Source organism: Mustela nivalis (genome assembly GCF_964662115.1).
Source record: "Mustela nivalis genome assembly, chromosome: 12".
NCBI lineage: Eukaryota > Metazoa > Chordata > Mammalia > Carnivora > Mustelidae > Mustela > Mustela nivalis.
The window spans coordinates 44824156-44838948 of NC_139031.1; the positions used below are offsets into that span (position 1 = coordinate 44824156).

The 14793-nt window shown below is 38.8% G+C and overlaps 1 protein-coding gene across 2 annotated transcripts in view; it reads right to left on the bottom strand.

Annotated features, from left to right (window-relative positions):
* Positions 1-14793, bottom strand: part of ZNRF2 (zinc and ring finger 2) — a gene marked incomplete at its 5' end in the record, with an annotated part of 380791 nt that overhangs the window by 321454 nt on the left and 44544 nt on the right. For both annotated transcript variants that reach the window (XM_082692876.1, XM_082692877.1), the window contains one exon: positions 5314-5409. In XM_082692876.1, the coding sequence (XP_082549002.1) occupies positions 5314-5409 (96 nt within the window). The remainder of the gene's footprint in view (positions 1-5313; positions 5410-14793) is intronic.

Consider the following 14793-nt stretch of genomic DNA (forward strand, 5'->3'; position numbering starts at 1 on the left):
CGGAGGGGGTCTTAAAACCAAGAAAATGCAGTACATAAGGCAGAGAGGAAGTTTACAACTTAAAATGCCACTGGACGGCTACTGATCCACACTGGAATCCAGGTCTGTGTGCCTGGTGCATAAGGATCTTCAACACTTGAGTCTGTGCTTTACATTCTCTGGCGGACTGCACAGAAGGCGGGAACCTTCTTCCTCACTTTCATTACAAAAAGAGTTCCCTTCCAAGGGACTCAATCTTTCTTCAAATTTGTTTACGGTAATAGTCACATCTTACCCTGTCGGCAGTCAGGTTTATTCCTGATGATTGTGAAAAGCTCTGCTTTGATTCACTGATAAGTTTGTAATAAACTCTCGAGAAAAGCCAGCCTTCAGTTACATGTCCTGCAGGTACACATGCACATGCATTAAGTACCAATTTCCACTAAAGCGAAGATTTTTTAAAAAAATATTTTGTTTATTTTGACAGAGCGCTAGAGAGAGAGCACAAGTCAGCAGAGCAGCAGGCTCTCTGCTGAGCAGGGAGCCTGATGTGGGGCTCGATCCCAGGACCCTGGAATCATGACCCGAGCCGAAGGCAGCCGCCTAACCAACTGAGCCACCCAGGCACCCCAAAAGCAAAGATTTCTTAAATACAAACCTTACTACCTTCATTTACACTCCTGTAAACTAAAATAAAACTGAACTTTATAGGACACAAAACATGCTATGATATAGTGAACTTTAAAGACCAATAAAATCAAAACTAAGAACTTGCTAACAGTATTCATCTTTTGGTTTTGGTTCTGAAACCAGAAAAGAGGAATAAAAAAATGAATAGACTCTATGCCCATAAAATTTATATTAAGTTCACAGACTACCAGTGAATTATTAGGTCCATAAACTAAACAATCAAGCACACAGAAAAGGGGGAAAGTATATGAAATAGTCAGTGATGACCCACAGAAGGACAAAAATGTTCACCTTTAGCCCAGAAGGTGGATCTATAGCCTGCATAGTTCCGATAAGGATCAAATAAGGACTGGTTGCTACATTCTTACAGGGTCTCATGACTGCCTGTATGTCACCCATAGTTAATATCAAGCTGAATGATAAGCACGAGAGAAATCTTGTGAAAGTAGTTTTACGAGTAGAAATTCGAAGAAAACATTTATGATCTAATATTCCCTTCATGTACACCCCCCCCCCGCGCCTTCAACACTAAGCATATACCCACCTGCTGCATGCAGAAAAATGTAGCTCTTCCTGCCTACAATAAATAAACTTACCAAGCAAGTTGCATTGTAAAAAAGTTTCACTGGTTCTTTCTTAACTGCCAGAGCATACTCAGTGATCATGCAACAGGCAGTCCCTGACTTAAGGGCAGTCCATACAGATTAACACTCACGGTGGCACTCTGAATTTTTTACATTCTGCCAAAAACACCACCTGCACTAGGTAAGCACTGACATCATTCTGAATCATTCCCTGCCAGACTGCCTTGGGCCTCCTACCTGAACCTCTGTCGAGTCAGCTGCCTTAACCCTGAGAGCTTCTACCCAGCCAATTTTCTTCTTCAGTTACCAAGACTTGAGTACTTGTATATATTATTACAGGTTAAAGAAAACAAACAAAAAACCAAAATCATTGTGAGCTAGTCTGGAAACCAAACACTTAAAAGTAACGTCTCTTGAGTATAAATCTGCAACTCTGAATCACCAATTTTATGTTTCAATTTCTGAAATTCATGCTATTGTAGAGTTTGACTATAAATATATTCAGTCTGAAAAACAAGCTCAACTAATCAATCTTCTTGCTCTGAATATTTATAGTTAAATTAGTATACATTTAATGAATACTTTTCAAAATTTCAGTTCTAGCTAGTTTAGGAAAGGCTGTAAAAGGTAGAATAAACACCATGCTAAAAAAAATTCTCATTTGAGTATCAACACAATTTACACACCCTACCTCTCTGATGCACATCTTTCTTTAGAATCAATTTTTAGGAATTCAAACTGGAAGTTAGAAAACCATGTGACTGACACGAGATTTTTCTGACTTAACTTACTCTCAACTTTGTAGTGATCCTAGATGACTACCTTACCCATTTAGAGCCCAATTTTATCACCTGTGATAGATGAGATTTGGGAGACTGAAGGGTAACAGAATCTGCTATCTCAAAATAAACCTCTTTGGTATAGGATTATTTTCAAGAGATTGAAAAACAGAAGAGAAGCTCTGAAAAGGGTAAACATTATCCTTTTGTAAGGGAAATTTGCATTTATAAAGGAAATCTCCATTTGTAAAACTGTCATAAGAAGACTATTACAAGAGAATCTATCTTATCAGTGAAGACACCCGGACTTAAATATGCATAACAAACTTTATTTACCTTGATTTTCCCTGTAACGTCCCATAACTAGAGGCTCCCAACCCCACCCTCACTTTCTTGGTCTTTAGCTAAAGACAGCATTAAACCCACATTCCAAATCATCTCAGGGATTTACTCCCTTCTCCGAGGATATCTCCCATGTATACAAGTCTTAAGCACTGCTAAACTTTTGTTTTTCTCTTATTAATCTCTTTTATTAGAGGTCTCTGCCAAGAACTCAGAAGGGTAGACCGGATCATTTTTTTCTCCTTCCCTACAGGGTTCTGCCCTCAAAACAGCCTGGTGTAAGAATTCCTGCAGACCGTAATGGGAAGGCACACTGCCCATCAGCCACCACTCTCGAACCTCAAACAGCCAATCCAAACAACTTTTTCTTTTACCACTGCTGGCCACTGTCCCATTTTTATGAAGAAACTGTTTTTGGCTGCTTTTTTTCAAACGTTTATAGATAGCTAATATATATTTAACAAATTAAAAAGTTTCAGATCTAGCTACCATAAAGTAGGTAGTCATTCTTAAAAATATCTGCACCTTTATTTGCTTTTCCCATTAAGTTTACTAATGTCTGAATTTGAAGACTATTAAGTATTTAAAACCTAAACTCTTGGCTTACCGTTTTCAATAACAAAAATTCAACTGAGTAAATTTTGAAGATCTAACTGGCTTTATTAATCAATTCATGAATTAGGCAGCATTCTGTCTAGCACGTAGAGGGGAGCTCGAAAGGGCTACAGGAAAGGAAAGGTTTTTAAAGGTAGAGAGGAGGTGGAAAAAAAGAAAAATTATTTGCAAAATATCCACTGTTTTTAGTCAAGGTCACCCTTCTCAAGTGAACTGGAGGCATCACATTTCTTAGTGCTGACCAGGAAATTCTCATGTTGACTAAAGACTACAGTGGGGTGGGGGGGGGGGGGTTTGCAGTGAGGTTAGGTATTGAAGTCTTGGTTTACTGGCTTGGTGCCTTGACCTAAGTGACACCATTTTGGGCCTGTGGGTTCCTTTTCAACAACACTATACCCAAGCAAAAGGTTACATACTGATTCTTGGAGGTATCTTCAAGACACCAAATACAGGAGCTAGTAAAAAACAAACTCCTGACTTGAGGGGCCTGGGTGGCTTGGTGGGTTAAATAAAGCCTCTGCCTTTGGCTCAGGTCATCATCTCAAGGTCCTGGGATCAAGCCCCACATACAGCTCTCTGCTCTGCAGGGAGCCTGCTTCTCCCTCTCTCTCTGCCTACTTGTGACCTCTGTCAAATGAATAAGTAAAATCTTAAAAAACAAACAAACAAAAAACTCTTGGCTTGAGTCCACTTAAGGAAATTAAAAACTGCCAAATATCGACATTCACAAAGATTGTAGCATATACATATATGTAGCATATATATGATTTTTATATATGTATAAATATATATATATATCTTTCACAAAAAGGAAATGTACAGAATACTAAGGTTATGTGCAAACACTGTTCAAGGAATTAACATTTGTGCTTTCAAAATTCACTGCTAGACTCTTAACATTTAAGGATTTTTTTTTTAAAGATTTTATTTATTTATTTGACAGAGAGAGATCACAAGTAGGCAGAGAGGCAGGCAGAGAGAGAGAGAGAGAGAGGAGGAAGCAGGCTCCCTGCTGAGCAGAGAGCCCGATGCGGGACTCGATCCCAGGACCCTGAGATCATGACCTGAGCCGAAAGCAGTGGCCCAACCCACTGAGCCACCCAGGCGCCCAGGATTTTTATTTTTAAAACGCTTGCAATAAACATAATTATGGAGGGTAATGATAAGACAATGGAGAACAAATGAGAAACAAGCCCCATCACTTTTATCTCAAATTTTGAGCCTGACTGAGAATGTTTATTTTTTATGTAACTGAATTTCAATTATATTATGCAAAGTAACCAATTCAATTTCACAATGAAAGAAGGTTTGGATATAATCAACAGGTGCATTTAGTATTCAAAGGAACTGCTATAATCTTCTTTTACTTATTCATTGGAAAATAAAGGGTGGGGGGAAAGGGTTCTATTGTCAATACTATAATGGTATGGCTGAAGCACTGCTCTATTAGAAAGAGATTCCTAAATCAGTCTGCAAAAGAGCTAAACAGGGTAACACGTTTATGTCAATATTTATGTCTACCTCCCACCCCAGCATTTTTGTAATCTGGGGAGAAATCTCAATTTTTTTTTTTTTTTTAATCTCAAATTCTTAAGTGGGCTAAACTGGTTAACTTCTGGCTGATGCTCAGGGGTAGGATCCATCTGTTTTATGCACTGCTGTATCCCAACCTCCTAACACTACACCTCATACTCCACAGGTTCTCATAAGACATTTACTGAAGGGTGCCTGGGTGGCTCGGCAGTTTAAGTGACAGCTCTTGATTTTGCTGGAGTCATGATCTCCTGGTGTGGACCTTGCACTCAGCAGACTGTCTGCCTGTCTCTCTCTAGGGTCTCTGCCCCTCCCCCAAATCATATACTCTCAAATAAACAAACAAATAAAATCTTTAAAGAAAAAAAGACATTTGTTGAAAGAAGTCAACCTTTCAATTGGGTTCACTGTTTACTGGTGCTCTTCCTACTCATTCTATTTCAAATCAAATACTACATTTGAAAAATCCATGAAATTTCTTGTAGGCTTTTGAAATTTGTCTATTTAAGAATTTTTGAAAAAAGCCAGGCATGAACTGTGTGGTTTATTTTTTTTTTTTTTTTTAAGTCTATTTCAAAATGTACCAAGGCTACACTGAGAAATCTTGCCTAGGATTTTAAATGTCTGGAGATCGTGGTCGGGAAAGAATGGTAAAGCCAAAGCATCAGACCTAACTAAAAAAACCAGTTACCTCCAGGGTTCCTTGCCTTTTAAATTTTACCTGAAACATAAAATTCGTAAAATCTAAGGTAATTCTAATTTAAAATAGCATTTTAAAGCACCAGACTTACCATTATAGGTTATTCTTGGCTTTGTTAAACACATCACAAGATGCAAATCCATTTCATCTGAAGGTACAAATTTTGAACATACGGGACACTTAAATCCTAAAAAGTAAAAGAAACACATTTAACTCAATTATTCCAAATATCCAATTCTATTTCTTAAAAAGCATCAAAGGCAAGAAACATTTCAAATTTCATTATTATACTTACAGTAATACACTACTTGATTTCAAGTTAGGTTGGAAAAAGTTTGTAACTATTAACAACTGACTTCAATCAATTAACAAAGACCATCCCATTTCAAATGAAACAAGTACAGATGAGAAGAATTAGGCTCACTACAAAACTCCCATATCTTTTCCTAACATATGGGTCCAATCATTCTTGTTCCTAATTTTTTACATTAACCTGAACTTTTAATTTTGTGAAAATTACCTTTCCCAGCTTAGTAGGGCACAATCTGAGTCACGTTTTTACATCTACACAGTACCTTAAAACTATTCTACTCCACTGACCTTTTAAAAATTATTCTGATGAAGAAAGTCAATATTGGCAAAAACCAGGTCTAGAATCCAAGACTTCTGTCTTCTAGTACAGTCATCTTTCTCACACTATGCTACTATATTCACAGTGCAAACTGAAAATAGATCAAATAGGAAAGATTTCCCAGTCAACTCTGACACTTAAATATTAGTTTCTTACAACATTTGTTCCTCACTAAGTATTTGCCTGAAGTAGTCTATTAAAAACAAACTGGATATTGAAGGAGAGAATACCCTATGTATTCAGGTCTTTCCTACTCCCTCACCTACCATGGGTAACCGTCCCATCTCTGGTTCCTTACCACGGCCCTGCTGACCTACTGCTCCCTCTCTGACATCTTGAAGCAGATGAACAACGCTGGACACCTGATTCAAGATAGCCAATTTATCGTTTGGCTAGAACAACAAACCGCAAGTGGCACACAAAAAGATGGTCTGGGTCAATCTCTTGTTCTGGGAAATATGACAAGAAACAGCAAGAGAGAACACTTGTCAGCTGTAAAGAGCTGAGGCAGAAAGAGCACATGTAGGTTTGAGAGAAACCAGAGGCTCATGTAAGCCTAACTTAAATGAGAACTGAAACTACTGGCTTGCATGGAGACCTTGAAGCAGATGTGCAGACAGGAGAAGTAGTACCTTGAGAGACAAGAGCTAGTAAGAAGGGTAGTGAAAGAAAGCAGTCCCTGCCGCTGCCGCAGAATCTGACAGCTCTATACTTCTAGCACATGTGTGTTCTTGGAGGCACTCTCCTCTGTTCACTGTGACTTGAAACTCACTGTGACCAAATGTGCCAGACTAGAATCATACACTTCATGCAAAACTTTTTATACAAACCAGGAAAAGTTCTTGGCATGGGTACTTAATCCAGGAATTCAAAGTCCTAAATGAAATGTATGGTTTGAACACTGCTTTTGACATTGTAGTAAATGCATTTTAAAATAAAGAATAAAGGTATGGTTACTTCCCCTTCTTGAAAACCACCAAAATAAACAGAAGAAAGAGGAAAGGACATTCATTTAAGATGAAACTACAAAATAGCTATAATCCCCAAACTATACCAATATAAGGAAATTTAAGTCAAAAGACTCTCTCAAGTAGCATTCATATTTCAAAGACCAACCAACAATCTTCTGCTTGCAATTGAAAAAAGAAAATCTTCCCTTTAAGTTAAAAAGGACATCAAAGAGGGAAAGAGGAAACCAATTTTCTAACTATTGATCAGAATCATCGGAGTATAGGAATATGAACTCTTAAGTTATCAAAGCACAATACTGTGAAGTACTGTGAGGATCCAACTGCTCAGGAAAGAGCCAAAGGAGAGAGAATGCTATGGGCAAACAACCACCTGGATTTCTAGTTAAGTAGAATAAATTAGTATGTTTCTTTCTTCTCCCATCTAAAATCCACTGAAATGAGAATAAAGAAATTAAGAAAAGAACCTGAGACCACAGATGAGAAAAGAGAAACTATGAGGATTGAGAAAACAGACATCCCAAGTGCCCGTGGAAGTCAGTCAAATCTCACTACCTAATTCTCAAAGGATTCAAAAATCTACACCTCTGGGGCGCCTGGGTGGCTCAGTGATAAAGCCTCTGCCTTCAGCCCGGGTCAAGATCCCAGGATCCTGGGATCCTGACACCACACCACCCCTCCCACACATACCCCCCATCGGGCTGCTCAGCAGGGAGCCTGCTTCCTCCTCTCTCTGCCAGCTTCTCTGCCTACTTGTGATCTCTGCCTGTCAAATGAATAAATAAAATCTTAAAAAAAAAAAAAATCTACACCTCTGAATGACTTGCCAAGACAATGGTGAGGCATGAGGTTAACATCTAGATTGATTCCAAGACTGGGGGGAAAAAAAAAAATCCCTGGATTCTCAATGCATGACACATAGCAACTACAAAAAACTACAGTTCCCCAACTACAGCAGCAGAATGAAAGCTAACTATAGAATACAAGACCTAAAATAGGGATTTGAGGACCCCAGGCACAGCAAGGGAAGGAAGAGAAGAAAATACAGGGATAAAAGATCCATGTACAGAAAAGGGCCCATCTGCCAACTTCCTTTACCAAGAAATTGGTAGACTCTTCTTTTAAATAAAAAATGAGGGCGCCTGGGTGGCTCAGTGGGTTAAGCCACTGCCTTTGGCTCAGGTCATGATATCAGGGTCCTGGGATCGAGTCCCGCATCGGGCTCTCTGCTCAGCAGGGAGCCTGCTTCCCTCTCTCTCTCTCTCTGCCTGCCTCTCCATCTACTTGTGATTTCTCTCTGTCAAATAAATAAAATCTTTTTTAAAAATAAATAAATAAATAGATAGATAATGGCCCGCAGAATAGAATATCAAGAACCTTGTCCGTGGATAAGCCCCAGCCTTAAACATAAAGCTTCCCATCAGCTTTGTAGGGCTTCCCTCATAAACATAATGCAACAGAAGAAAAAAATTTGCATGTTTAAAACAGAACACACCAGAAACAAATCCAAAAAGACAAAAATATTTACAACATCCCAGAAGGACAATATCCTTGATACACAAAGAATTCTTTAAAACTGTGGAAAATCAAACACCAGTTAGAAAAATGGGCAGAAGTTCTAAACCAGTATTTCACCAAAAGGATATTCAATTGAACTTTAAACAAACACTGCACATTATCAGAATAGAAGAAGCACCTTTCTCGTAAGTTTTTGTTTGTTTGGTTTTTTTTTTTTTTAAGATTTTATTTATTTCACAGAGAGAGCTCACTCACAAGTAGGCAGAGAGGCAGGCAGAGATAAAGGAGGGAAAGCAGGCTCCCCGCTGAGCAGAGCCCAAGGCAGGGCTGGATCCCAGGGCCCTGAGATCATAACCTGAGCTGAAGGCAGAGGCTTAACCCACTGAGCCACCGAGGCACCCCAAGTTCTTTTTCTTTATTCCCATTTTAGTGGGTCTTAGGAAGAGAAACACGTGTTTAATTCACAATGTTTAACTAGAAATCCAGGTTAGTTACTGTACTACTGCTTTCTCTCCTTAGGCTTTATCTCTACATTAAGAAATCACTATTTACCCCAGATTGGCAAAAACTCAAAACCTTGACAACATACTGTTGGTGAAGCTGTGAGGAAACAAGTACTTTCATACACTGCTAGTAGTGATGAAGTTCTAGAATCTAGGTGAGGTTTGGTGGGCTGAGGTCTGGAGCCAATGACCAAGAAAGAATTCTTGAGACATCTTCGGTGCAAAATGGTGGTTTATTAAAGCACGGGGACAGGACCAGTGGGCAGGAAGAGGGGTGCCCCGGGTTGTGAGAGATGGCAGGTTACTTACCTTGAGGTTGGGGGAAGGAGAGGGGAAGGGAGGTTTCAACGGAGCTGTCATATGCTAAGAAGGCCCTACAAGGTGCCACCAGGATACCGGAGGCCTTGCTGCTTGGCAAGCCATTCACATTTCTGCTATTAAGCGTCTTTGTTAGTGAGATTTGGGTTTAGAAGAAATTTAACTTTATTTAGGGCTTAAGGAACTGAGTTATTTGCCTCTGGAAATTGTGCTATTGATAAGGTAACTTCTTTGTTTGTAGATCTCTAGGACATTTGTAAACCAAGGGAGACTCACTCCTGTCTTGTAGGATTGTGATTTCTGCAAGTTAACTATTTCTCACTTATGGCAGTCGGGGGTGCCTGAGAAATGTCACACACATTACCGAGGGGAGCGGGTAGAGAAGGGGTGCAGGGTGCCAGCTTTTGCTTTGTCCTCAGCCAGCCTCTTGCTCCCTCATCAGTAGGAACGCAAAATTTTACAAGCTCTAAGGAGGGCAATCTGGCAATATCTAACTTGATTATATATGTATTTATCTTCTCATCTAGCAATCCCATTTCTAGCTTCTCACCCTGAAGGTATGTCCCCAAAACACAAAAAACTCATGCACAGACAGAAGATTCTGAGGAGATAGCAGAGCAGGAAGCACTGGCAGAACTGGCCTCCCCACCTGAATAATTGTGCTGGTAGAGTCTGTCTCAGGGAACTCTTCTGGAACTCTGGAGTTTACTGAAGGCTTGCAACTTCCAGGACGAAGACCAGGACAGTACAACTGTGGTTAATTTCAGCTCTGAGCAAAGTTAACAGTCACTTTTCCTACCACACCCCACCCCCGGTCACATGGCAAGGCACTTGTTCTCGGAGCAGCTTACACAGAGCTTGCAGGAACCAGGGTGGCCACAGATGACTGTCCTCCGAATACTGGGACCTTGCACTCTGATCGCTGCTTCCCATCCAAGAGGTACAGACACAGAGAAGGGTAGTAGTCATTGCTGTTAGACCTTCCCCATGATAAGCCCTTCCCCCACGCAAGCTGAAGAAACTTCAAGGGGCTTTAAAGGGCCTATGTCCATTCCCCTCCCTTTATTTCTCACTTTTCCTCCCTCTGGGAGCCCAGCATTAAAGACTAGGAGTTTAAAAAACAACTACACATACAGGGGAAATAAAAAAGACTGTGTATGCCCAGGGCAAGTCTTGGAGAAGACCTTAAATTTTAACCTCAGGCTGATGATCCTCCTCAGAGACAGCCTACGATACCTCCCAAAATACAATAATAAAAAGCAGCAAGACACAGGGAAGCGGGAAAATCTGATTTCCAGAATTAACATATTAGATTAGAATAATCAGTTTTCAGCAAAGAACAAAACAAAACAAAAACCTTAACCATACAAAAAACCCGTAAAGCATGGTCTTATTTTTTTTTTTTAAGATTTTATTTATTTGACAGAGACATAGCAAAAGAGGAAACACAAGTAGGGGGAATGGAAGAGGGAGAAACAGGCTTCCCGCTGAACAGGGAGCCCAAAGTGGGGCTTGAACCCAGGACCCTGGGATCATGACCTGAGCCAAAGGTAGATGCTTAATGACTGAGCCACCCAGGTGCCCCAAAAGTATGTCCCTTTAAGGAAAAAAGAAATAAAAAACTGTCCGTAAAAAAGCTCTGATGGCAGATGTTAATATGTTTAGCCAAAGATTTTTAAATGTCTAGCTTAAAGATGCTCAAAAAACAAAGGAAGATATAGATAAGGCCAAGAAAATATGATCAAAATATGAACAAAATGGAAATATCAATAAATAGAAAACCTAAATAGAAACCATGAAAAAATTCTGGACGTGAAAAATGTAGTAACTTAAATGAAAAACTCACTAGAGCAATTCAAAGACTCATTTGAGCAGGAAGAAATAATCCATGTACTTTAAGATAAGACAATAGAAATTATCTTGTCTGAGGAACAGAGAGAAAAAAAGATGTAAGAAAAGTGACCAGAGCCTAAGGGACCCATGGGACACCGGCAAGTAGAGCAAGATATGAATTGTGGGAGTCCCAGTAAGAGAGACAAAGGCGGAGAGAATATATGAAGAAATAATGGCTGAAAACTTGCCAAATTTGATTAAAGACATGAATATAAACATCTAAAAAGCTCAACAACCTTGACTTAAGATGAACTCAATGGCAGCCATGCCAGGATATATTATATTCAAACTTCCAAAAAACAAAGAGGGAATTTTGAAAACAGCAAAACAAAGGTGATCATCACATTAAGGGATCCTAACTTTTTTTTTTTTTTTTTTTGGATCCTAACATTTTAAGCAGATTTCTCATGAGAAACTTTGGAGTCTAGAAGGCAGTGAGTTGAGCTGATGTATTTAAAGGGCTCAAAGAAAAACAACAGCAACAGCCCTGTCAATTACGAATCCTATACCCAGCAAAACTCCTTCAAAGGTAAGGGAGAAACAGTAAAGTTCCCAGATAAACAGAAGCTGAGAAGTTCATCACTGGAGCCATCCTAGAGGAAATTGGGAGGGGGGGGGGGGAGACACCAAAACACCAGATAGTAACTCAAAACCATAATGAGAAATAAAGATCTCAATAAAGGTCTTCAGAACAAGAGCAACTGTTTTCAGGGAACTGTACTAAAGGAACTGCCCCCAAGAATCTTTATCTATTCATATCTGGTCCTGACTCCAATAACAAGATTCTGGAATCAAACTGATGCCACACTGGGATGAGACTGTGTAAGTGGGGGAAAGAAGTGCATACATCTCACATATGGAAGGGATGTGAACTGTGATTGCTAGAAGGCAGACTACGTATACAATCTCCAAACACAACTGCTTTCAATTTCATGCACCCTGTTTCTCACATTAAGAGAAGACTAATTCTTCTCTCCTTATATCTGAGCCAGCATAAATGCTCTGGTTGATCAAGAGTACAGAAGTAATGTTCTGGGATTTCTGAGATAAATCTTAAAAGCTTTGCAGCTCCCACTTGACCTTTTGGAATGCTCACTTTTGGGATACTCCCTTTCAGAACCCAACTGACATGTTCTAGGAAGTTCCTGCCAAATAGGTCACAAATAGGCATTTCAGCTGGAATGTCAGCTAGAGCCTGAGGTGAGCCCTGAGCTGACAACCAGCATCAGTTGCCAGGTATAATGGGGGAGCTACCTTGGATGTTGCGTTACTTTCAACTTTCAGATGACTCTAGCCACAACTTCATCTGCAACTGCTTGAGAGACTCGGCAAGAGAGAGCTCCAACAACTAATTCAATCCTACTCATAGAACCTCAAGAAATAATAAATTTATGTTTTAATTAAAACACATGTATACACAGTAAGTTATAGCACTCTTTGGAATAGCACAATTCTGTAAACATAGTGAAGACGCATAATGCAGAAACCATTAGGCATCTACACAACAGAACACTCTGCAGTTATAAAAAGGAAATGAGGAAGGTTTCTATGTACTGATGGAGAGATATCAAAGCTAGCTTAAGTGAAAAAAGCAATGTGAAAAAAAATGCAATGTTAGGCAAACTACTGTGCAACAAAGAAGAGTTAACTAATACATGTGCATGTATGTATCTACAAATAGAAAAACAAGAAAAGATAAACTTCAAATTAAGGTTTATATACATATTGTTTGTAGGTAGTTAAAACGTGGTTAAAAATAGGAAAAAGGTATTCAAATGTACCTTTTAATATAGTTTTTGACTTTTGCACAATGTTACTTAATACATATCCAAAAATAAAACAAGAATTAGGGGGAAATCCCTACTAAAATTAAATATAAATGGACACAAATGAATGTAACTATATACCAGATACAAATACACACATGCCTATGCATGTGCAGGTACACACATGCGTACATATGTATGTATACACACACACAGGGACCCAGAAGCAATGATACCTCCATAGCAAAAAGCAGACTCAACCCCCAGATTTTGGGTTTCTTACTATCATTCCTCCATGAAGAGAAACAAGAGCTCCTTGGAGAAAAATCTGAGTTCTAGGTCTAGGACAGGGAAAGTACAAGGTGAACCTAGAATATCTTGTCATGCCAGACTAAGGAAGTGCTCAAAAACTGATATTAACACATAAAAAGGCAAAGAAGCCAGCTTGAAAGGGCTTCTCCTGGTCAGATTTAGATCTGAGAATCAAAATGGTTAATGACATAACAGATCACAGTATCTTACATCTTAAAAGGATGCCAAAGTATATATAAATAATTACATTCTGAAAATATCAACCCAAGATCACCAAGATGAAAAGGTACTCTTAAAATGGAGAAACTATCTGACCTCACCTTAAAAGTTCAAACTTAGTATCACCGACAAAAGGACAAACAGACGTCTGTGCTTCCTGATGTGCTTCACCGAGTACACAATACTTACATATACTTCCACCAAATATAACTAGAACCTCATTAAGAGGAAATTTAGAAAAAGCCTCTAACATACAAGACATACACCAAAAATTCATAAAAAAGAGTAAATATGATAAAACTACCAACACAGGAAACAAAAAAACCTTAGCACTGCTGAACCCCAAAAATCTTCTAAGATTTCAATTTATTTTTGTTTCTGCATATTTCATTTGATGTGTTTTATCAGGTATTTAGTTTTGGGGTCCATTTTGTATCTTGGAGGTTTTTCCCAAATTTCCTCATTTGTCCCACTAAGTCAAGATGATAACTGCACCCACAAAAGAAGAGACTGAACAGAGCAGCAAACAAAAGTGCCTCAAACTTTTAATGAAATTAAGAACTCTTAACTAACAATTCAAACAGCTGGAATATTAACTTGAGGTACTAATGATGCCAAATGATAGTAACAATGAACATTTAGTATCTACCAGGAAATTTTCTAAGCACTTTGGGTGAATGAACTCGTTTATTCCCACATCCTTGAGTGAGGTACTAATATAAACCCAATTTACACATGAAAAACAGAAAGAGTATTAAGTAACTTCACACAGCTAGAAACTGGCAAAGCCAGAAATCAAACTGGGCTTCAGACTTCAGAGCCTAAGTCTTCAACCATCACTCTGCACATCTTTTTTTAACCTCTCAAAAAGTAGAATTAAAAATCAAACAGGAGAATAATAAAGTCAGAAGATCGATCCAGGTGGTCTAACATCCAACCAACTAGAAACAAACTTGAAAAAAAAGGGGAGAAACTACCAAACACCTAATTTCCCAAACTGAAATTCATGACTATGTGAACTGAAAGAATGTACCCATACACAAAGGGAAAGAAATAGCCATACCAAGGTATGGTACTGTGACATAACAGAGCATTAGGAGTAAGAATAAAGTCTAAAAACTTCCAGAAAGAAAAAAGATGAAAAGTACCTAGAACAGTTTCCCAGACTTTTAAATTTTTTTGCCTATCATGATACTAATATTTTTGCAGGGTCTAGTTAGCGGCTTTCCAGAATTAGAATGGCATTAGTCTTCTCAATAGCAACACCTGAAAGGAGACAAATGAAGCAGTAACTTTAAGATTCTGAAAATTATTTCACTCAGCTTATATACCCAAACTATTACATAGTCACACACATTTTATTGAAGTATAGGCAAAGTATCAAAAACTTTCCTTCCTCTGCACCCTCCAGAAGTTTCTGGAACACAAGGTCCACTGAAACAA